The sequence below is a fragment of the Monodon monoceros genome, unplaced genomic scaffold, assembly GCF_005190385.1.
Source record: "Monodon monoceros isolate NGI ecotype Baffin Bay Population unplaced genomic scaffold, NGI_Narwhal_1 Super_Scaffold_18, whole genome shotgun sequence".
Taxonomy (NCBI): domain Eukaryota; kingdom Metazoa; phylum Chordata; class Mammalia; order Artiodactyla; family Monodontidae; genus Monodon; species Monodon monoceros.
Window position 1 is genome coordinate 159616771 of NW_021703774.1, and position 24190 is coordinate 159640960.

General features: G+C 58.0%; 1 protein-coding gene across 2 annotated transcripts in view; it reads left to right on the forward strand.

Annotated features, from left to right (window-relative positions):
• AHDC1 (AT-hook DNA binding motif containing 1) overlaps positions 1–23829 on the forward strand; it is a 64318-nt gene extending 40489 nt beyond the window's left edge. Inside the window, exons 3-7 of one of the 2 annotated variants that reach the window (XM_029227291.1) lie at positions 2462–2639; positions 7620–7836; positions 7982–8019; positions 8416–13317; positions 23592–23829. In XM_029227291.1, coding sequence (XP_029083124.1) covers positions 8490–13274 — 4785 coding nt within the window. In that variant the 5' untranslated portion in view covers positions 2462–2639; positions 7620–7836; positions 7982–8019; positions 8416–8489 and the 3' untranslated portion in view covers positions 13275–13317; positions 23592–23829. The remainder of the gene's footprint in view (positions 1–2461; positions 2640–7619; positions 7837–7981; positions 8020–8415; positions 13318–23591) is intronic. The other variant, XM_029227290.1, reaches the window with a different exon arrangement.
• The last annotated feature ends 361 nt before the right edge of the window (positions 23830–24190 follow it).

The following is a 24190-nucleotide window of genomic DNA, read 5'->3' on the forward strand; positions in this document are numbered from 1 at the left end:
TCCTCTCTCTCTCTCTCTCTCTCTTCCTCTCTCTCTCTCTCTCTCTCTCTCTGTCTTTTACTCTCTCTCTTGTGTGGTCTCGGCTGGTGTCTGCAACCAGAACAAATCTCCCCCAGCCAACACCCCCTGAACAAGGAGGCCAGAGCAGCTAATGGGAAACATGTGATTCTGCCTTGCGCTTGGAGCACCGTGAAGGGAGCCTTAGTCCCAGCTCAGCCCCTGCTCCCCCCTTGCTGCGTTCCCCCCACCACACTGTCCCCTGCCTCCCAGCATCCCCCCAGCCTGTGCGGGCACAGGCGCAAGTTCCCCAGTCATTTACATTTCCGGGGGTGTCGGAGCTGGCGTTTATCAGTTGGGGAGTATCAGGCTGTGGAGGGGTTGGGAGCAGCTTTACTCCTTAGGTCGCCCCAGCCCCCAGGGCCAGGCAGACCTCATGCAGACTCCCCCCACCCACCACCACCATATGTAGGAGAACAGGGCCAAGATGAGCTGAGCTGTGGCGGCCTGGGGGGGGGGCGGCCAGTCCACCCCCACTGGAGGGCTCTGGGGCCACCCAGATTTCCATCTTTTCCGCCCTCCTGGGCCTCTGGGGAGCTGCAGAGGTGGGGGCTCCCCAAGGGCTTGGGAGCTGCCCGGCTGCATTTCTCTGCCCACCCGACCAGGGGGGAAGGGGGGACGGATCAGAGGAGGGAGGCTCTGGCAGGTTGGAATTCTCCTTCTCTGCCTGTGGATAAATTGTCCCTAATCCAGGCTTGGGGAGTTGTCTGGCTCCTACAGAAAGAGAGAGAGAGAGAGAGAGAGAGAGAGAACGCAGGAGATAGGGAGGGAGGAGGGAAGCAGGCATACAAACACAGTGACACAGACACACACTGTCTCACAAAGGGTCTCCCATGCACACACACACGTGTGCGCACACGCACTGACAAGTTACATAAAGGCACCACACAAACACTGAGGCACCATTTTACTGACAGGCATACCATGGCACACAGACTCACCCATGTTGACATTGACACAGACATACAATGACATGGCACAAGGACCCACTGACATACACAGATGCACAACGATACAAGTCATACAGCACACACACGCAGAGTTACACACGTGAGCACATACTGACCCACAGTGAAACAGACCCACAGGGACACTGTGACCAGTCATGCCATCACACCATGACCCTGAAAACCCAGAGAAAGGCAGAGGTAGGAGGGAGGCAACACTGATCCACAGTGACACCAGTGCCCGCAGTCACAGGCCTCGAGATTGGAAACCTGCAGGGACAGCAGAGGATCCGCCACATGCCCTGCCCCAGTACACATGCCCAGAGAGTCAGAGGGGCAGAAGCCGGTTCAGCTCCTGACAGCAGTGAGATGCAGAGAGCTGTGTGCACACATGGGCACTCACCCTCTGACCACAGCTGGGCACACCTTGTCACACATTAGGTACACACTCACACCTCTGTGTCCCCACAGGCGTGCAAACATAGGCTCAGCTGGACACACACAAAGAACTGAACAGACCCAGGTGCACACACCCACACATATAATTGAAGACACTGAACACAAGTATCAGCTCACACACACACACACAGTCCCATACGTGTAACACTCTTACACATATACTCGTATAGACATACAAATACACCCAGAGAAGCATACGGAAGGCTAAGTAGACCCAGGAAGCCACACACAGGTGTATTTGCCCAGACAGCTGACGCTCACAGACGCGGATCTGTACAGGCAGGATCTCTCTCTCTCTCTCACACACACACACACACACACACACACACACACACATATTCCCAGGCAACCAAAACCTATAAGCAGTCCATGAGGCCTGGTTCCCAGACCCACTCTCGGCTTCAGTACAGACCTCAGGGAGGCAGACAAATGGGCAGGAAGCCGGTGTGGAGGGTGGTAAGGACGGCCACGGTTATTAAAGAAAACAAGAGACATATAACCAGTCGCTGATGGAGAAGGGTAAATGCTAGCTGCATATACACCTCTCATGAAAATCTGCATTCACCATCACTTTGAGCAGCAACTCTCACACCTACGTTGTAAGTGAGCTCTTAGCATTTATAGTTTCCCCAGACTGCTTCTCCCCATTCATAAGCTCTCCCCTTTTTATAGATGAGAAAACTGAGAGACAGAGAGGTTAACTGACTTGCCCAAGATCACATAGTTGGTGAGAGTTGAGCCAAGGACCATTCTGACTCCCAAGGCCAGGTTCTTTTCACCATAGCATGTGTGTTCATGTTCACGCGTACATGTACCTACCCGCACGACGATACTACCTGGGGTTTCAAGAGATAGGCTCACACTCCCCAGTGAAATGAAGTTGGAGCCAATTTCATCCTGTGCAAGAGTGGACCGCATCTAGGATGGCCTCCTGGTCCCTCTCTCTGGCTCATCCTGTATCCATGCTTATGTCTGCGGTGCTGTTTTTGTTTCCACAGATGGGAGCTTGCCTGCCTGTCTGCCCATTGGCCTGGACCCCAGAGCCTGCCCAGCTGAGTGCGTGCAGAGGGCCCCGGCTTTGGGGCGACTCCCAGGCCGCCCAAGAGACCACTCTGGAACCACTGGCGAAGACAGGCCTTTCTTGCTGAGCTGGGCCTGTCTGCACAGCCTGCTCAGGTAACAGTGTATAGGGAAGCCGGGTCTGTGACTGGCCACCCCAGGAAGTGGGGATCAGGGGTTCTTCCTTCCCAGTCCTAGCAGGGATTTCCCCCCTCCCAGCTTAGGCCAAAAAGAGGCCCTTTAGAATCAAAATATTTTAACCCAACTTACTCAGACTCCCCATTATCCAGAAAGGTGAGGTCCATGGATATACAGGCGGTTCCCTGGAGTCCTGCCTCCTAGTCTGGGGACTCTTCCCTGCACCTGGATGACCTGAGAGAACTGGGAAGGGAAAGGGGTTGTGACAGTGACCAGAACCCAGGACAGAGGTAGAGACCAGGATGCCTGATGTGTGAAGCTGACCCCGCAGGACCCCTCCCTTCTAGAGTCTGTGGAAGCTGAGAGGACCTGGGTAATTCGGGTATGCTAGGCTGCCCTCCTGAGATGAGATGGGGCAGGGGTGGGGGCAGGACCTACCTCCTGACTCTGGGCCCGAATTAGCCCACCCAGGCTCAAGAGCCACAGAGGCCAGGTGGGGCTGCCCTGCCCTGCAGAGGCAACTCCCTGAACTGACACATGAAGCCTCAAGCCTCGGGCTCCAGGAAGCTCCCTAGAGCCCAGCCTGCCTGGGGACCCCACCCAACTTCCAAAAGAGCATTCCTGGGGCCTGAGGTCTGGGGGCGGGGCCTCCTGGGATTGTAAGGGTGGGGAGGTTCAGCTGTGGGAGGATGCAGAGCTGGATGTACCTGACTGTATATGCATAGAGCATCTCGTGTGCAAAGTCCTCTGGCTTGTGTGCAAGCAGGCACATGCAGGACTCTGTCCGTAGGTGTGCAGGGATCTGCACACAAGAGAAAGTGGACTGGGCTGGGGGACATTCAGAGGCTGTGTATGTGGCACATCGGAGTGAGTGTGCAGGATTCAGAGCATGTCTTTGGCAGGTGTGGGGAGACTGGAGTGTTGTGTGTGCCACGCTGGATGGTGTCTGTGTGCAGGGCGCTAGTGTACTGGAGAGGTGTGTAGACAAGAATCTGAACACACTGGGGTGATATGTGAGTACAGTGGGGTGGGGTGTGTACACGAAGATCCTTCCGCGTATCACCGGGGAAGCGTGTGTTCAGGGTTCCGGCTGCACACTGGGGGTGGTGTGTGCACGTGGCTCCGTTTGTGCTTTGGAGGTGGGCTGGGCAGGCCTTCAGCTGAGCTGGGCTCAGCAGTGCCCAGCCTTGTGGCCAAATTGCTGAAGTCACTTCCTTTCCAGCAGCAACTTTCCAGGAGGAGGAGTTCTTCAGACCTGGGCGGGGAGGGGGGGTGCAGAACAAGGAGCTCTCAGGGGAAGGAGGTGGGCGGTGGTGAGAGGCTGTGGGGAGGGCCTGGTGGGGCTGGAGGAGGGAAGTCCTCCAGTAGACAGAAGGAAAGACAAGGACAGGAGTCTGGAAGGGCCAAGGGCAGGAGGGGATGGGGGCGGAGCAGGGCGGGAAGCACAGTCCCTGGGTGACCTCGGAGAGAGGAAGGGAGGGCTGCCCGGCAGGGTGACCCTCAGGTTCAGCCAGAGCTGGCGCTGGTGCCCACACACCTGGCACCCAGGGCTGGGGGCTGGCAGGGGGCGGGCCTGGGGCAGACCTGCTTGCCAGGTGCCCCGCTCCGGGCAGGAAGGGGGTGGACAAGGGCTGCACAAAGGAGCTCTGTGTGGCTGGGGGTAGGGTGGGGTGGGGTGTGCTGTGCTGTGGTGGGGAGCCCTGATGATTCCAGGGGGGGGGGCGGGGCTTGCTCTCCTCGGGGGCGTCAGTGGCTCTAAGGGGACACCTAGTGGTGAGGGAGGGTAGTGCATGGGATGACCTAGGTGGGAGGGGTGCCGAAGCTGGGTTGGGGTAGATTAGAAGTCAAAAATTAGAACTGGTGGTTGGGACTAGGACAGTTAGAGGAAGCTTCAGGGGAGGGGGCTGACTCTCTGGACAGTGAAGAAGTTTGGTTTAGAGGAGCCCAACAAACCTAAGTGCAGGCGCCAGGTCTTCCCTGTCATGGCTGTTTGTCCTTAAGGGCATTACTTAACCTCTCTGAGCCACCATTTACATGCCAAATAAGTGACAGCTGCCATTATTTTTTTCATCATTGTTATTTTTGTTACGATTTTGGTCTGGAGTCAGGTTGGAAGAAGATCTTCAGGTACAATTGGGTGGCTGGGAGGGGGCTGAAGATAAGGAAGTTGAGAGGGGTGATGCATAGTTCCTGAAGGGGCAGATCCTGGGAGATAAAGACCCTGAAGGGAGGTGATGGGGGAAGTTTCACAGCAGCAGTGATAGCCCCTTTGATGCAGAGTTTTCCATTTGAGGACATCCCTGAGGCTTCAGTCCGGGCTGGGAGGGAAATGGTGTTGGGGGGGCGGGGAGGAGTATGCAGGCTAGAGAGAGGGTCATGAGGCCGGAAGTGAGAGCTGGGGCTGGCAGCCTGGCTCCCCTGGGGAGGCTGTGGGTGGGGGAGGGGAGGCTGCCTGGGGAAGGGGTGGGGTGGTCACAGCCGCAGCGGGGGAGGGTGGGGCTGGGGACTCAAGGATGTGGGCTGGCCCTTCCCGGCACTGTGCACAGCAGGTTGGGGCCCCCAGCCCCCTTCCCTCCCAGCCAGCTGGTGTCCCCATAGGCAGGCTCAGACACACTGACCCCAAAGCAGACAGATGGACAGAAGAACCTTTTCGACTTTGTTCACAGACGTGGGATAGGTGGTGTCCTTGGGAGGGGTCCAAGAAAATGGATGCCTGGGTGTGGTGGGGAGGGGTGCCAGCTGCTTCCCTCAGATCCTGGAGGCTGCGAGAGAGCAGTGGACAGAGTCAGGAGGTCTGGCAGGACGACGTGCCCAAAGGTCTTCACGGGTGGGTGGAACAGAAGCAACCACTGGAGTGGAGGTTTCTCTCTTCTGCCAAGATCACACCCTCAGGCCCCAAGTGGGAGGTCTCCAGAGCAGGGAGGGTTGGTGAGCCCCACCCTCAGTAAGGGAGGGATGATGGCTTCTGTTAGGCATCTCAAAGAGGGCAGCACTGTGGATCAACCGTACTGTTGGAAATCTGACCTGGAGACTCCACAGAGTCTGAGCCCCTTTGCTCCTTTGTGAGTCTTACCCACAGCCCATCCTGCAAGAGCAACAGTGAGATTCTTGAAGCAGAGAGAGCCTAGCCTAGAAGGGGCCAGGCCACAGTCTGCCGGCAGGCATGAGAAAGAACAGAACCCTGAGTGATCGAGTAAATGGGGCAGTGAGGAACAGCTGAGGCCTGGGACCTGCAGGGACAGGGGATGTTCTGCCTGGATGAGCAACAAAGAGGCCCTCCTCATGCCATTTTGTGGTCTTGGGCAAAGTCTCTTTCCCTCTTCCGGTCTCAGTTTCCTCGTCTATAAAATGGGAGGCGCACGAGGTGGCACTAGAACAGCATAGCCACTAGGGGAGCCGATTAAAAATGCAGATTCCCAGATGTCCCTTCAGATTTATGAGTCAGATTCCCCTGGACTAGGGTCTGGGTATCTGCAAGGTTACATAGCTTCCCCAGGCCCAGGGTTTGGAAGCCAATGGGTTAGATGATTTTAAGGTTCCTTGCAGCCTTAAGTGAGGCCACAACTCTAGAAGGAGCACTTTCAGGAGTGACTGAAGGAGAGTTGCAGGAGCTGGGAGTGGAAGGAGGCTTTGGACTTGGCAGAATTAGGAATCTTGCCACTTAGCAGCTATGTGACTTCAGGCAAGTTATACAACTGCTCTGAGCCTGTTTCCTCTGTAACGTGGAGACAGTAAACCACGTCTCCCAGGTTCGGTGAAGATTCAGTGGGTCATATATGTGGAGGTGCTTCATAGATTGCAAATTGCCACCCACCAAAGACGAGTGGACGAGTGTCCCTGCCCACACTCTCCTGTCCCCAAGTCAGCTCTGCAGTCTTCCTGTGGAGTTAACAACCCTGGGTAGCGATCCTCCCAGAGGTCAAGGACCATTCAGCTCCCTGCTCCCCCAAACCCCAGCTCTTGGGGATCAGCCGGGGCCCTGAGTCCCCAGGCTCCCTTGGGTGTCAGACATGCCTGGATCTAAATCCCAACTCTGCCCTGACCAGCTCAAGGAGTCACTCGGTAAATATTTATGTAGCATCCATAGCCCAGGCCCTGGGGTCAGGGGATACAACGGTAAACAAGACAGACACAGTCCTTGCCCCTGAAGAGCCCATACTTGGGGAGCAGACACACTGAACACCCAGTCATACAAGTAATTGACTGCAGTCATGATAAATACTGTGAAGGTGAAACAAAGAGGGCTCTAAAAATATGTAGCAGGGGCCGGATGGAGGCTAGAGGTGGCATGGAGGGCGGAGAATGTCCCTTTTCACATTCTTAATCTCCTTCCCTCCTTCCACATCCTACTTGGGTCCCACTTTTGGGTCTGGAGAGGAAAGAGAGAGAGCCTCAGGGGGAAAGGCAGGGCTGATTGTTCTGTGTGCCTCATTCATTCATTCATTCGTTCAGTAAATATTTTTTGAAGCACATTTGTGGGCCATGTGCTGATCCGGGGGTTGGGAGATACACACGGAAGTCAGCAGGACAGAAATCCTTGCCTTCATGGTGCTTACCACCTTCCAGCGGATGGTCTCCTCGACTGTGGAAGCAGGGATGATAATCGTATTGATCCCAGGTTTGCAGGGGGGTCAGATGAGGTAATCCACATAAAGCGCTTAGTCCGGTGTTTGGCAGCAGAGAAAGCATCCCCAGAATATGTGCTTTTGTCGTTGTTGACTCCCTGGTACGATTGTTAAACCTCTGACCTCAGGCACTCTTCAGTTTTTCTTTGCAGCTCTCATCCCGCTAATAATTAAGTCACTTACCATAATCTGTTAAATGTTTGTGTACCCGGCTCTTGTGCAAAGTAGGCACTCCATAAATAATGAGTATATGAATGAGTGCATGATGTCACTTCCTCTCAGCCTCCATTTCCTCATCTGCAAAATGGGGTTATTAATAGCCCCTACCTCGCAGGATTGGTACGAAGAATTAAATGAAACGATGCCTGGACAGCTTCCAGCCCAGTGCCTGGCGCGCAGTAGGTGCTCACTAAACCTGAGCTGCGGTGGTCCTTTCCAGGCGCTGTCCACGCCCCGAGGCCTGGGCTCAGGCCGAAGCTGCTCCACAGCACCCCCAGCTGACAGCCAGCGACTGGCAGAGCCCCCAGGCACGGGGGCCCTCTCTCTTTCAGGTCAGCTGGGCGTGCGCTGGAGGGAGTACTGGGGGAGCTGGGGTTGGTATGTGGGGGAGACCGGGCCCCGTGGGCAGGTGGGCAGTGGTTGGGCTGTGGCCAGCAGACCGCTGAGATCTCCTCTTGCCTGTCTCGCTGCCCACAGAGATCTCCAGTGTGACAGCCCAGGCGGCAGAGCCGAGGGTGAGTGGCCGGGCTTCTCCTAGAGCCCTGGGGATGGGGCAAGAAGGAAGAGGCCGTGTCCTTGATAGGACCTCCGGGCCCTCTGACAGGGGCCTGGCCCTCTCCTGACGTTTGATCCACCTTGCTGATGGGTTTCCCTCCCCAAAGCGGGTGAACTGTTCTCCCCCAGCCCTTAGCCAGAGTCTAGACAAAAGTGGGTGAGCTGTCAATAAGTGGAACTGGGGCCCGTGGGGGTTCACGATGCGTGTGGTGGTTTAGGAAAAGCTGGGGGTCAGCAAGGGGATGGGGCTTCGGGAGGGGACTCAGGGGAGGGGTGCCGGGGATCACTGAGGACATGGGAAGCTGATGAGGACTTAGGCGTTCGGTGAGGGACCTCCTGGCTGTGCTGCCTGGCAGGTCCTGGTCCCGGCTTCTCGCACCCTCATGTCAGCCCCGGCCCCGCCCGGCGGCCCGCGGAGGACAAGGTCAGGATGCGTGTGAAGCCCCAGGGCCTGGTGGTGACTTCCAGTGCCGTGTGCAGCTCTCCTGACTACCTCCGGGAGCCCAAGTACTACCCCGGCGGCCCCCCCACCCCCCGGCCCTTGCTTCCCGCCCGGCCCCCTGCCAGCCCACCCGACAAGGCCTTCGCCCACACCTTCTCCGAGAACCCGCGCCCACCCCCACGCCGGGACCCCAGCACCCGGCGCCCACCAGTCCTTGCCAAGGGGGACGACCCGCTGCCCCCGAGGGCGGCCCGTCCTGTCTCCCAGGCCCGCTGCCCCACCCCCGCGGGAGACGGCAGCAGCTCCCGACGGCGCTGGGACAACGGGCGGGTGAACCTGCGTCCAGTGGTCCAGCTGATTGACATCATGAAGGACCTGACCCGGCTCTCCCAGGACCTTCAGCACAGCGGCGTGCACCTGGACTGCGGTGGCCTCCGGCTCAGCCGCCCACCTGCCCCGCCCCCCGGGGACCTTCAGTATAGCTTCTTCTCCTCACCCAGCCTGGCCAACAGCATCCGCAGCCCTGAGGAGCGGGCCACCCCCCATGCCAAGTCTGAGCGGTCCAGCCACCCCCTCTACGAGCCTGAGCCTGAGCCTAGGGACAGTCCCCAGCCCGGCCAAGGCCATAGTCCCGGAGCCACGGCCGCGGCCACCGGTCTGCCACCAGAGCCCGAGCCAGACGGCCCTGATTACTCAGAACTCGCTGACGCCGACATCCTGAGTGAGCTGGCCTCCCTGACTTGCCCCGAGGCCCAGCTGCTGGAGGCCCAGGCCCTCGAGCCACCGTCGCCTGAGCCAGAGCCTCAGCTCCTAGACCCCCAGCCCCGCTTCCTGGACCCGCAGGCACTAGAGCCGCTCGGGGAAGCTTTGGAGCTGCCGCCCCTGCAACCCCTTGCTGATCCTCTGGGGTTGCCGGGCCTGGCTCTGCAGGCCCTAGATACCCTGCCCGACTCCCTGGAGTCGCAGCTGCTCGACCCTCAGGCACTTGACCCCCTGCCCAAGTTGCTTGACGTCCCTAGCCGCCGCCTGGAGCCCCAGCAGCCCCTGGGACCCTGCCCGCTGGCTGAGCCCTTGCGCCTGGACTTGTGCTCACCCCATGGCCCTCCTGGGCCTGAGGGTCACCCCAAATACGCCTTGCGGCGCACCGATAGGCCAAAGATCCTGTGTCGCCGACGGAAAGCCGGACGGGGACGCAAGGCAGACGCCGGCCCCGAGGGCCGTCTGCTGCCCCTGCCTGTGCCCACAGGGCTGGCGGCTGCCCTGGCTGAGCCCCCGCCCCCGCCCCCACCTCACACCCTGCCCGGCCCAGGCCCAGTCCCAGAGCTGGAGCCCGAATCCTCCCAGACCCCAGTGGTCCCTACCCGCAGAGGCAAGTGCCGGGGCGTGCGGCGCATGGTGGTGAAGATGGCCAAGATCCCCGTGTCACTGGGCCGGCGGAACAAGACCACGTACAAGGTGTCGTCTCTGAGCAGCAGCCTGAGCGTGGAGGGCAAGGAGCTGGGCCTGCGCGTGTCCACAGAGCCCACCCCGCTACTGAAGATGAAGAACAACGGGCGGAACGTGGTGGTGGTCTTCCCACCCGGCGAGATGCCCATCATTCTCAAGCGTAAGCGCGGCCGCCCTCCTAAGAACCTGCTCCTGGGCCCCGGCAAGCCCAAGGAGCCAGCAGTGGTGGCGGCCGAGGCAGCCACTGTGGCGGCAGCCACCATGGCCATGCCGGAGGTGAAGAAACGGCGGCGGCGGAAGCAGAAGCTGGCGTCTCCCCAGCCGTCCTACGCAGCAGATGCCAATGACAGCAAGGCCGAGTACTCAGACGTCCTCGCCAAGCTGGCCTTCCTGAACCGCCAGAGCCAGTGCGCTGGGCGGTGCTCACCGCCCCGCTGCTGGACACCCAGTGAGCCCGAGTCAGTGCACCAGGCGCCCGACACACAGAGCATCTCCCACTTCCTGCACCGTGTGCAGGGCTTCCGACGGCGAGGCGGCAAGGCAGGCGGTTTTGGTGGCCGGGGTGGGGGCCACGCGGCCAAGGCGGCCCGATGCTCCTTCAGCGACTTCTTTGAGGGCATCGGCAAGAAAAAGAAGGTGGTGGCCGTGGCAGCCGCCGGGGTCGGGGGCCCTGGCCTCGCTGAGTTGGGGCACCCACGCAAACGGGGCCGGGGGGAGGTAGACGCCGTGACTGGGAAGCCCAAACGCAAGAGGCGGTCCCGGAAGAACGGGACTCTGTTCCCGGAACAGGTGCCCAGTGGCCCAGGCTTTGGGGAGGCGGGCACTGAGTGGGCCGGGGACAAGGGTGGTGGCTGGGCCCCTCACCATGGGCACCCGGGCGGGCAAGCTGGCCGAAACTGCGGGTTCCAGGGGACCGAGGCCCGGGCCTTTGCCTCCACTGGGCTAGAGAGCGGGGCTTCGGGCCGTGGCAGCTACTACAGCACAGCCGCACCTGCGGGCCAGACGGAGCTCAGCCAGGAGCGCCAAAACCTCTTCACCGGCTATTTTCGCTCACTGCTCGACTCGGATGACTCCTCCGACCTCTTAGACTTTGCCCTCTCAGCCTCTCGCCCCGAATCCCGGAAGGCATCAGGCACCTACACAGGGCCCCCCAGCAGCACCCTGCCCACCCAGCGGGGCCTGGCCACCTTCCCCAGCCGGGGAGCCAAGGCCAGCCCGGTGGCAGTGGGCAGCAGCGGGGCTGCGGCGGAGCCCTCCTTCCAGCCCGTTCTGCCCACTCGCCAGACCTTCCCGCCGGGCCGGGCAGCGAGCTATGGGCTGACCCCCGGCACTTCAGACTGCCGGGCAGCCGAGACCTTCCCGAAGCTGGCCCCTCTGCCTTCTGCCGTGGCTCGCTCACCTACCGCACACCCGCCCACCAACACCTACCCCCCGCAGTACGGGGGCTACGGGGCTGGACAAAGTGTATTCGCACCCACTAAGCCCTTTACGGGCCAGGACTGCGCCAACAGCAAGGACTGCAGCTTTGCCTACGGCAGTGGCAACAGCCTCCCTGCCTCACCCAGCAGCGCCCACAGCGCTGGCTACGCCCCACCGCCTACCGGTGGCCCCTGCCTGCCACCAAGCAAGGCGTCCTTCTTCAACAGCTCTGAGGGGGGCCCCTTCTCTGGTTCGGCCCCCACACCCCTGCGCTGTGACAGCCGGGCCAGCACGGTCTCACCCGGCGGCTACATGGTACCCAAGGGCACCACAGCCTCTGCCGCCTCTGTCGCGTCCTCGTCGTCCTCCTCCTTCCAGCCCTCGCCTGAGAACTGTCGGCAGTTTGCGGGGGCTTCTCAGTGGCCTTTCCGGCAGGGCTATGGGGGCCTGGACTGGGCCTCGGAGGCCTTCAGTCAGCTCTACACTCCCGGTTTCGACTGCCACGTCAGCGAGCCCAACGTGATCCTGGACATCTCCAACTACACGCCACAGAAGGTGAAGCGGCAGACGGCCGCATCCGAGACCTTCTCTGAGTCGTCCTCCGACAGCACCCAGCTCAGCCAGCCCGGCGGCGGCGGTTTCCGGCGTGCCAGCAGCGAGGCCTCGAGCAGCGAGGGCCAGTCGAGCCTGTCCAGCCTGGAGAAACTGATGATGGACTGGAACGAGGCGTCATCCGCCCCCGGTTACAACTGGAACCAGAGCGTCCTCTTCCAGAGCAGCGCCAAGCCGGGCCGCGGACGGCGGAAGAAGGTGGACCTGTTCGAGGCCTCGCATCTGGGCTTCCCGTCAACCGCCTCGGCCAGCGCCGCGGGCTACCCATCCAAACGGAGCACCGGGCCCCGGCAGCCTCGGGGTGGACGGGGTGGCGGGGCCTGCTCGGCCAAGAAGGAGCGGGGCGGGGCGGCGGCCAAAGCCAAGTTCATCCCCAAGCCCCAGCCGGTCAACCCGCTGTTCCAGGACAGCCCAGACCTCGGCCTGGACTACTACAGCGGGGACAGCAGCATGTCACCACTGCCCTCGCAGTCGAGGGCCTTCAGCGTGGGCGAGCGAGATCCCTGTGACTTCATGGGACCCTACTCCATGAACCCGTCCACGCCATCGGACGGCACCTTCGGCCAAGGCTTCCACTGCGACTCGCCCAGCCTCGGTGCCCCTGAGCTGGATGGCAAGCATTTCCCGCCGCTGGCCCACCCGCCCACGGTGTTTGATGCTGGCCTGCAGAAGGCCTACTCCCCCACCTGCTCCCCGACCCTGGGCTTCAAGGAAGAGCTGCGGCCGCCACCCACGAAGCTGGCTGCCTGTGAGCCCCTCAAGCATGGGCTCCAGGGGGCCAGCCTGAGCCATGCAGCTGCAGCCCAGGCCCACCTGAGCTGCCGGGACCTGCCTCTGGGCCAGCCCCACTACGACTCCCCCAGCTGCAAGGGTACGGCATATTGGTACCCACCAGGCTCAGCTGCCCGCAGCCCGCCCTATGAAGGCAAGGTGGGTTCAGGGCTGCTGGCTGACTTCCTGGGCAGGACGGAGGCCGCGTGCCTCAGTGCCCCACACCTGGCTAGCCCACCGGCCACGCCTAAGGCCGACAAGGAGCCACTGGAGATGGCCCGGCCGCCCGGCCCACCCCGTGGCCCCACTGCAGCTGCTGCTGGCTATGGCTGCCCACTCCTGAGTGACTTAACCCTGTCCCCTGTGCCGAGGGACTCGCTGCTGCCCCTGCAGGATACCGCCTACCGGTATCCAGGCTTTATGCCGCAGGCGCATCCCGGCCTGGGTGGGGGCCCCAAGAGCGGCTTCCTGGGGCCTATGGCGGAACCTCACCCTGAGGACACATTCACCGTCACCTCCCTGTAGTGCCAACTGAAGTGCCGACTGGACCTCGAGGTTTTGTTCCTGGGTGAGTCTGAGGATGTGGGTGCAGTGGGAAGAAGCCGGGGGTGGGGTGGGGGTGGGGTGGGGGGATGAGGACATTAGAGCTCGGGCAAGGGGAAGAAGTATAGCAACGAGCAGGAAGGATTTGAGGACAAGACTGGGGACCCGAGTTGGGATTCAGGGAGTCTGGCGTTAGATGTTGGGAATAGTCTTAGGGAGGAGATGGGGTCTTGGGTGGGGAACCCAGTGTGGGGCTTGGGCATTCAGGGGGTCCCGTTATTGAAATGGCTGGAGGACCATCGACTGGATGGGGCCATCTAGTTCGGTTCATCAAGCGTTCATTTCCCTCATCCATGCTAGGTCGTGGGCAGGGACCACCTGAGTCCCAGGAAGCACTCACCACTTGACCTCTTGCAAGGGAGGGCGTTTGCATCGCCCTGCATGTGACAGATGGAGAAAGAAGCAGGTTGGATAATTATCCGCCGAGGCCCATCCAGGATACTGACCCTGCCTGCTTCCTTGTCTCCCTGGGAGCTTCATTTAGTTCTCGATGCAGTCTGGCAAGGGCCAGGCTGAGGGTGTGGCCAATATGTCCTTTTCTGGTCTCCCAGAGTACCCCAAAGGCTGTTTTTCAACAGGGGAGTTGGGATCTCCCTGTGCCTGGGGACCTGTAGCCAGCGCGGGTCTATCCCCAGGCAGGATGTTTCCTACCTAGAAAAAGCCAGTCCCTTTCCTGAAGCCAATTGCTTTTCTTAAGAATTCCATTAGGGAACTCCCTGGCAGTGCAGTGGTTAGGACTCCTCGTTTCCACTGCAGGGGGCGTGGGTTCGATCCCGGGTTGGGGAACAAAGATCCTGCGATCCTGCAAGCCGCACTGCGCGGCCAAAAAGAAAAAAAAAAGAATTCCGTTAAATATTGTTAGGTATTCAGATATTGTTTTATCAGGTACTGTCACCTCCTTGAGTTTTCTTAAGTTTTGTGTGTAGGAAAAGGAAAATAAAAGAAGGGAAATGCCCCCAAAGTGGTAAAACGGGACAGAGCTGGAGGAATCATTTTCTTGGTGAACAACCTGCTCCAGAAATGCAGCCATAACTGGCCCATGAGATCCCACTTTTGGAACAGACCTGTTACAAAAATTGACCCAGACGTGGTGGGTGGTGATGGAGTGGGCTGGGGGCCTTTCTGAGCCCCTCACTCCCCCCGACCTCTGCTGCAGTATACTGCAGCCTCCTGGGAGTGCCTTTTCCTGGAGAATGAATAGCAGGGCTCCTGGAAAGCCCCGTCCCTGCTCTGGGAAGGCTGTTCGAAGCCAGGGTGACTCAGGGTCTTGAAGTCATGTCAGTGGAAACTTATTACCCCCTCTCTGCCTGACCTCGGTTCCCTTGGTGCCTGAAGATGGCAGAGGGCAGCACATGGGAGTCAAGAGGCCTGGGGAAGGACCATTCCCCAACTGGCCAACTTGCTACATGCCCTTGACCAAGCTTTCGCCCCTCCTCCACCCACCCCCCTGCCTCTGTTTCCCCATCTGTTGAAGGCAGTTGACTTTGATAATCTCTTGGGCTCTTAAAACTCTGCATGGCATAGACAGTGGACCAGAATTTCTTGGGGGACAGCATATATTTCCTCCTGATGAAACCAGACCGAGATTAAAAATGGCCTTCCGTTCCCCATGCACCTCATTGCAAGCAGCAGAGCCGCAGATCTGAAGCAGGCCAGGGAGAAGCTGCTTAGGGTTTAAAATGTCAAACTCCTGATCCTTCTCACTGGAGGGGAGATGTCTCATGGATAATCCAGACATGTGAAATAATCCGAAAACCTTTCCTCCTGGGCTCTGGGTGGGAAAATAAACGGGTGAGGGGGCTGGGTGTTTGGGCAGGTCACGGCTCAGTGAGATACATAATGGAACCACCCAGTGAGCCCTGAACGCAGGAGGAACTGGGATGCCATCCAGCCCCACATTCTGGCCCCGCTCCCCACTCAGAGCTGGGAGTTCACAGCACTGTCCTCAAACCGATGCATTCAGTTGTTCCAGCCAGAGACGTCTGTCCGGCACCCACTGCATGCCAGGCATTGGGGACACAGCAGTGAACACCTCAAACGAGGTCCTGGTCCTCAGGGGGCTTCCAGTTTAGCGGGAAAGACAGTAAACAGAATGTTGGTAATTATCGCTGTAGGAAGGACTGTGCAAGAGGGGAAAAGCTAGGAGGCCATGAGGGCTTGTGGCCAGCTGACCAGATGCTGAGGCTGACGCCTGAAAGATGAGGGGGCGTCAGCCAAATGGGAAGTGGGAAGAGCATTCTGGGCAGAGGGAACAACAGTGGGTAAAGTCCTGAGGCAGGAAGCAGCTCAGCTTTGAGGAGCCGATGGGAGGACAGCAACACTGAGTGAGGGGGTGAGGGGGCAGGGCCAGATCATGCAGGGCATTGGAAGGAGTTTGAACTTTGTCCCAAGACAAATGGGGAACCACTGAAGCGTTCTCAGCTGGAATGTCGTGGGCCACAGTGGAGCAGGGCCGGTGTTGAAGGAGGGAGACTGGCTGCGGTAGCCCAGGCAAGCAGTGGTGGTGGCTTGGACCATGGTGGTGGGAGGGCTGTCCCCCTTCTTTATCCAAACACTCCCTCATCTAGGGCAAACTCTACCCCCCCACCTGCCGCTCCCGCCCCGCCCCGCCCAAGGACTGATTACAATCATTGTGGGAGTGAAGAAGCCTTGGGGATATAGGGAAGGAGAACAGTGAGGAAAAAGAGTTAACAGAGGGAGTGTCACTGTCAACAGAGGGCTTAAGCAGGGAGGACAGTGACACACTCATTCACCAACAGGCACTGAGCCTTTTTGACCCTTGGCACAGGGGGAGCAGTCACTGAGCTTAGCCTCACATCTTGAGCCCCTCCATGCCCGTCCCGATACCAGACACGGGGAAGACAAAGCAGACGTGGCCCCTGTCCTCAAGAGTGCCCATTCACCCCTAAAAAGCTAAAACAAGCACACAGAGAGCCTCAAACACCTGGTGGGAAGTGGCAGGGAGAAGCAAAGCTCGTGCACCAGGAAGGTGGGCCATGGGGTCAGAAGTCACCTCTCTGCCCCTTTGGTGAGAGAAGGGACATGTATTCGTGCTGGGCCCTTTGTGCAACACTGCCTCACTGACCCTTCACAGCAGCCTGGAAGGTGCGGGTCCTCACCCTCACCACCCCATCAGAGAGTTGAGGAAACAGGTACAGCTCTGAACCCTGCCCAGGGGATCCATAGGTAGTAAATGGCAGAGTCATGATTTGAACCCAGTACTGCACCCCCTCCCAGCCTGGATGCTCTGCTCCCCCTCCACTCTGTGCCCCTGATTCCCCATCCGCAAAATGACGGGTTGGTTGGATGCTCACTACAACCCTTTCTGGGTCTGACATTTTAAACGGATTTTGAGGTTCTGTGAAAGAAGCTGCATCTGAGCTCGTCCTTGAAGAATAGGCGAGATTTGGACACCTGGAGATGGAGACGGCGGGGGTGCAATCCCCGCCCCAACAGAGAGTTGAGGCAGGGGGGGCGGGGGGGTGGGGGGGTGGGGAAGGGCATTCCAGGCCGAGGAAACCGTGAGCCAGGGCAGGTCACATCCCAATGTGAATTAGAAGAAGAAAGCTTGGAGGAGCCAGAGTGGGGAATGGGGGTCCTGAATGGTCTGGGAGCTGAGTTGATGGGACAGAGAGGGAAGTGGGGCCGGGGTGGGGTGGGGGTGGGGGGGTGAGGGAGACTTGGGCCCCGCAAACATCTTCTAGTCCCTTAGATGGAATGCAGAGCCAGACAGACTGGCTCCGCCTTGGGCCCTCACGGCTGAAGATCAGCCCTTCTAGACCCTGGGGAAAGGGTGGGAAGGGCCCTCCAAGGTGTTTAGGGATCTCGAGTCCCCCCTCTCCTCCCTATTCCCTCTCAGGCCTGGACCTGAGGCCAAGAGAAATGTCACAGGTCCTCCAAGGTTACACCAGCTGGGGCCTCACCGGAGCAGAAGGCAGCTTCCAAGGCCACCAACCAGCCAGGGTCAGCAGGCACGCCCGGACCTGGGCCAGGCACTGGCCGCTCTGGGCTTTGTCTCTCCATGTCTTGAAACCTCAAGAGGTCACCTGATCTTGCCTCTGGCCCTAGGCAAGAGGCCCTCACGTCAGGGGTCAGCTAGGCCTGCCCTGCCTCTCCTGGGCTCCTCTTCCCACTCTCTGGGGCTCTCCTCCCTCCAGTCCGATCTCTTGCCTCTCCTGCAGCCATTTTCAGGCCAGGCCTTCTTGTGCTGAGCCCTCATTTCCTGGAAATATAATCTCTCCATGAGCATGCCCTCTCACGCTCCTCCTCTCCCATCTCCCCACATCCCTGTGGACCCAGAAGAACCCAAGGGAGCAAGGCCCTGAAACTGGAGGGTGGTGGCTAGGAGCATGCCTGTGGGCACAAGCAGGGCTCCGTGCAGAACCCGGTTCCATCCCTTACCAGCTGGGTGACCTGGTGAGTCACGTCACCTCACTGCATCTCTTGTGAGAATTAAATGAGATTACCCGTGAAGCGCTTAGCCTGTCCCTGGCACACAGGAAGCATGTAATCAGTGGTTGGTAGATGGGTGAATAAAATACCTCCCCGCCGTCTGTGCACGTCACACACCTCTGACCCTTTCCTCTGAGCTTAGGACTCTGTAGCCAGCACTCCTTCACCTGCTCTTCCTGCTTCCCTTCTAGGAAGGAGCTTGTATTCTAGTATGGGTTTGGGGCCTTTGGCAGGAGGCTGTGAAATACCACCTAGTTATATGCCTTAACAGTGGGGCTGAGTCCTCCCTGGGCGGTCCAGAGACAAGGTAAGTCACAGACCCCACACCAAGGGACCTAAAACCTGTTGGGCAACAGGACCCAGACTCCTAAATGAGCCAGGTCAGCTAGAAACTCTGTCCACACACAGTTATCCACAGCAGTCCTCTCTTTTGGTACAGATAATCTGAAAGAAGATTGCCTTGTGATTTTGTAATACATCATGATTTCTCTCCCGGCAGATTTGCCCTCCTTGTCATCCTAACTTTTGCTGCCATAGTGCCCTCTGTTTGTGCTGGAGGGCAGGAGGAAGTAGGTTAATTCTGTGTTCAACCAGCATGAACCAGGCGCCTGCCCCGGGCCAGGCATTGCATCCAGTACTAAAGGTACCACTGAACAAGATGAGCAGTGTCCTGCCCTCATGGAGTTTACAGCCTTGAAACAGGTGTTCATTACAAGCCTCCATGTGGGCATCACTCTCCAGGGGAGGGACTGAAATGCTCCCACTGGAAATACCAGAGACCACCCTCTTGAACCACGGGCAGGGCAGACAGCAAGAGCTTCCTGGGGGGAGCCAGGTGGGGGGGGCAGAAAATGGGTCTTGAACAAATTTGAGGCCTCGGCAGCTATAGCCCTAGCTCAGCCACCTGGGTCAGCACAGCCAGTGCGTGCCAGGTCTCTGCCCCAACACCTGCCCCCGCTTCCTGAGCCCATAGCCCCCACTGTGGCTGCTGCATGTCCCTCGGCATTTTGGGATGCATGGTGTCTGGAGCAACCTCCCCCTCCCCCCCCAGAACATTTACTGGATGAATTGACTAAAACATGTCTGCTCTGGTGACTTCATTGCTTAACACCTTTTGATTGCATCCTCCCCTCGCCAGCCTCCTTGCCTCCAAAATAAAGGCCCGACTTCCTAACCTGGTATTCCCGGTATTCAAGGCTGCTTCTTCAGCCCTGACCTCTTGCTCACACAGCCTCCCTTTCCAGCTCCATACTGTGGGATCGGGAGGGAGCTTTCCAGGCCCTTTCCCCAGTGTGCCCTGTGTCTTTGCTTTAGCTGTTCCCTGGCCTGGGCCGCCCTTTCCTAGTCATCATCCATCTCCCACCTGTCATTTCCTATCTTTCACTCAGACACTGCCTCCTCCAAGAAGCGTTCCAGGATCCTTCCCAGGCGCAATTAATCTCCAGCCCTTTATGCATCCATGACAGCCCTTCCCGGGAATGTTTTCCTCACCATGCCATCAGCTCCTTTAGGCTGGTTACTCATCTCTGTGCACTGTCCCTGTCTCCCCAGTGTTTCATCATGCCGGGGACACTTCAAGGGTCAGGATTTTTTTTTTTTCCAGGAGTCAAAGAAGGGCACGTAGACTAGGAAGAATTGTGAGAGAAAAGGTTAGGCATTGGGCAACGGGGCTTGAGCTGGTTTCTCTCAACCCTACTGTTATCAGATACGCTCCTAAGGATGAGGCAGGGGAGGGGTGTATAAATAAACCAGTTCCAACTCTCAGGCTAACTGGGCTTTTGGAGTTCTGTAAATTCAGTGCCTTCCAGTTTACAGAGAGGAAGAGGGACTCGCCCAAAGACACAGAGCCACCCAGGCAGGGAAGCCCGGAAAGGTAGAGTCAGGAAGGTCGCTCGGGGTTCACCCAGTTCCATGTTCTTGCTACTTCCTCAGCCTCCACTCAGTTGCATGCCCAACACATACCCAGATGTGGGACAGATGCCTGTCCTTATATAGGCATCTCCGATCAGGAGGGTGGAGAGTGTGGGTGTTCGGGGTGGGGGCTTGTATATCCTCCTTCCAGGACAGGTAAGGAGCGTGAGGCTCTGAGAGGTGAGAGATACGCACAAGGTCACACAAGCTTGGTGGGCAACCATGGAAGTAAACCCCATTTGGTCCCACTAGCGTCCCTCTCTATGCCCCACAGTGGGGGAGGTAGGAGAAGATCTCTAAGGAGGGAATGACTGGCAGAGCTAGAGTTTAAGGAATGCCTCTAGTCACTGGTGGACAGATTTTGAAAAACTTCCCTGGAGTGAGGAGGAGAGCCACACAGCCACCCACATGCCACAGCCTACCCATCCCCAATTGGAAGCTTCATCCCTCAGAGAACTCTGGGTCCAGAGGGTATCTCCATCTGTCAGGTGTGGTCTGGGCCTCAGGGAAGCAGTATCCTCTCCACATTTAAGGGACTCAAAAGCCTGACTTTGCCTGAAGACATCAGAAAGGCTGGATCAGCCTCCCTGGACAGCTGTGATGTGTCTCTGACACCTTGTCTTTGGTGCTCTATCTCAGTGCCTGAAGATCTCTGCCATTCCCTGTTCAACCCCCTTATTTTACATAGAAACTGAAGCCCAGAGAGGGAAAGGACTTGCCCTAGGTCACACAGCATATCCGTCTCTCAAATCCTCATGCACTCTTTGCCTTCTGCTCCACTGCCTTGTTTGATGTTGAGACCCCTTTCTGGAGGGTAGAGACTGGAAGGTGGGGTTAGACCTTAGCGCATGGCCTGGCAGTTAGCGGCTGTGAATACATGTCTGCTGGTTGCTTGAATGAATGCTCCTTTTGCCGGGGAGAGCAGCTCTCTTTGGACAACCTGACTTATATGTGATCTGTAGCATTTTAAATCCCTGCTCAGCTCTCCTTTGGCACCCCCAGCACCAGCGCCCACTGACAGGCAGAGACCGCTTCAAGAAACTCTGGAACGTGCAGTCCTTCGTTACGGAGGCACTAAAAGGTTAAGTCTCGTGAACAATGGCTGGTGTCCTGGGGCGCCAGCCGCTGCTGGCATCGGGGATACGGAGGTACCCCACGCAGGTCTCTGCCCAGGAGGAGCACGGAAGGGAATGATAAGTGCCCCAGTAGCTATGGTAACAGGGCGTCTGAGGAGGCGTCCGGAGATGTGCAACACCTGACCTGGACCTTGACTCGCCGATCAGACTTAGACCGGTCACGGCTCTTTCGTTCAGTCGGCACACCTTGTTGACCCCAGCATGCGCTCGGCGCCGTGCTCAGCGGTGTGTTGAAGAGCCACAGCTCCTCTCACCAAAGCTGGGTGAGGTGCCCCCACTGTGCTCCCTGAGTCCCCCAGGGCTCCTCTTGACACACCCCCATCTCCCTGCGTGTGATCGCCTGGTTTGGGGTCCGCTTTGCTTCCCTCTGTGCTCTGTGAGCCCCTCAAGGGCAGAGACCAGATCCGTCTTGCTGTCCGCTTTGTCTCCAGTGCCCAGCACTGGGCCACCTGGCCCAGCAGCACTGCTTCTGTTCCGTGGCGAGTTGAACCTGGTGAAGTCAGGGTTCTGCATGGCCATAGCATTCTGCTTTCTCCCTGGCTCAGGAGCCTCTGGTTTTGATTCTCTCCCCATCCCCCACCCCCCACCATCCCCCCAGATTCTGGCCAAGTCATGAAAGCTGGGGAGGGCGGTGTGAGGAGGAAGGTGAGACAGCGGTGGCTTAGCAGAGGGTGAGAAAGCCTCCCTGCTGCCTGGCCGCGGGCACCACGGGAATGGTTCTGGCAGGAGCTGCCTGCTGGGCTGAGATCACCATGGAGACCTGGCTTGGAGAGGGTCACTGGCAGTGGCTAAGGGCTGGAGGGGGCGGGGATGACAGGGATTTGTGCAGAGGCTCCCAGCCTGCCCCGGGGCCCTTAAGGGGAGCAGGGAAGGCTGGGGTTCAGCACAGTTCGCTTGCTAAGTAGTTTGGAGCTGCCCGTCCTAAATCTCCCCCTCACTTGTCACCCCAATACACCGTATCTGTCACCCCAACAGAGGTTCCTTAGCTTGGCAGCTGTTCTTCAACTGCAGTAAAGCTGTCCTACAGATAGATGCCCCCAGCCCTCCAGCTGAACCTGTCCCCCCACCCTGTTTATCACCCTAACTGGAGAACTGACACCCACCCCAACTGTATCCCCTGCCCCAGTCACCCCAGTTGCAATACAGCTTTTCTCCCCATCACCCCAGTTGTAATACAGCTGTCGCCCTAACAAGCACACCTCTTACCCCTATGGCTAATATTCCATCCTCCCCTCACCAGCAGGAGACCCGAGAGCTTAACAAAGATGCAGCTCCTACCCTCCCCCTCATGCCTCTGCATGCCACCTGGGCTGAGGCACCAGGATGGGGTGCTGTCCCACCTCCCAGGAGCCCACCTGGCTCCCTGAGGGGAGTCCTGGCAAGTCCAGCCTCGGGACAAAAGTCTTCCCGGGGGCTGACTGCCCAGCAGACAGCAGCCAAGGCTGAGCAGAATTTAAATGTGGCCCCGTTGGAAAGGGAAGCCAAGAAAGAGGACAAGAGAGGGAAGGCTTTCTGTGGCCGCCTGGTTCCTGCAGGGGTGGGGGAGGGTGGATGGCTTGCTGAGGAGTCTCAGAAGGTGGTTTTGGGACCCCCACGCCTGCCCCTTAATTTTGGTGGGTTGGTCACTCACCCAATGTAGGAGACATGAATTTCAGGGCTCTGAGAAGAGGACAGAGCTCTGAAAGAGCCAGGCTAACGACTGGAGGTCTTGAGAATAACTGAGCCCACCCCGTTCCCACTGGGCATCTTCCCACTCACCCCAGCAAAGCTAGGGGTCTGGATAGGGAGTCAGGTCCCCAGAGCCCTGCAAACATAATTAGGGCCGACTGTCTAGGGAAAGGGGGTACTTGAGATCTCTATTGTCTAGTGATTGTAGGGACTGGTGACTCGAGATTTTCTGAGCTTCAGGAAGGCGGGGTGCAGCCAAACACAGATGGTATTGTGTTGGGCAATTTCTTTATTCAGACAGACTTCCTCATCACCTCACCCCTCTAAGGAACAGAATGACATTGATAGGGAATGGGGAGAAGGTTGGATTTGGAAGAAATTAAAGCAGTGGTTCACACCTGTGCTGTGCTAAGGCCCTGTCTTCGCATTATGTCATTCCTCAGAACAGCCTAGGTAGGAGGAATTACTAAACGAACTGTTACATGAGGAAGCCGAGGCTTGGGGAGCCTAGCTGGCCCAGGCCCCGTGAAGATAATGACTAGTACTAATTAGGATCATTTATGACACGTTTATGGACCAGGCTTAATCTGCCTCAAACCACTGAACCTTCCCAACAAATTTACGGGATAGTTCCTTTATCCCCTTTTTACAGATGAGTAAACTGAGGCTCACAAAGATTCACTGACTTGCCCAAGGTCATAGAGCTATTAAATGGTAGTGCTAGCGTTTGAACTCAGCTGTGCCTGACTCAGGAGCTCAAGTTCTGAACAGATTGCACTGCCTGGAATCCCAGCTCCTCATCCAGTACATCCTTTACCTCTCAGTGGTGTGGGCCTTGGACACACACCTATTTTACAGATGGGGAAAGTGAGCTCAGAGCAGGCCAGAAGCAGTCCGGAGGCTCATGGATGGGGCCACTTGGAATTTTCTGGGAGAAGGAACAATGCAGTTCCCTTCTCTCAGAATCCTGGTAGGAACCGGGTGGAGGTCCTGCTTTTAACCTCCCTGTTCCCAGAGCTTAGGGTCTGTCCCTGCCGCTGACTTCTGCCTCTTCTCTTGTGTTTCTCTGCAGCTTTCAGAAAACCAACGCCAAGACCCCTCCCAGCGTCCACATGGTCCTCCGGCAGGCGCCTGCCCCTCTGCCTCCCGCCCCACCTCCCCTGCACCCCCTGCAGCCCCATCGCCCCACCCCACCCCTCCCTGCCCATCTCCTCCACGCAGAAGCCGAAGGTGAGCCCTTTCTGCACAAAACCAGCAATTGTAAATACTTTTTAAAAATGTACAAAACTTAAAACACAGTTTTAGAAAAAGACAAAAAAAAGAGAGAGAGAGAGAGAACGCGAGCGTGTGCAAGAGGTTGCGAGCGGGGCCTCAAGGTGTCCAGAGCCCCTGCAAGTATGCACTGAGAAATTTATCTACAGGTCGTTTGACAAAAATGAACAATATCCTATTTATTGTATATACTGTTTTATTATAAATCGTGGATTGTATATTGCATTCTGTAAACCTGCTGTGGTCCCGTGGTGTGCAAATTCGCATGGTGGGGGGGAGGGAGAAGAACCTCTTGCGGGAGCTTTTTTTTTTTTTTTTTTTTTTTTTTCTTATTTTTCACTCTTTTAGGTTTTCTCTTCTGTTGTTGTTGTTGTTTTCTGTTGGCAGGACACACCCAAA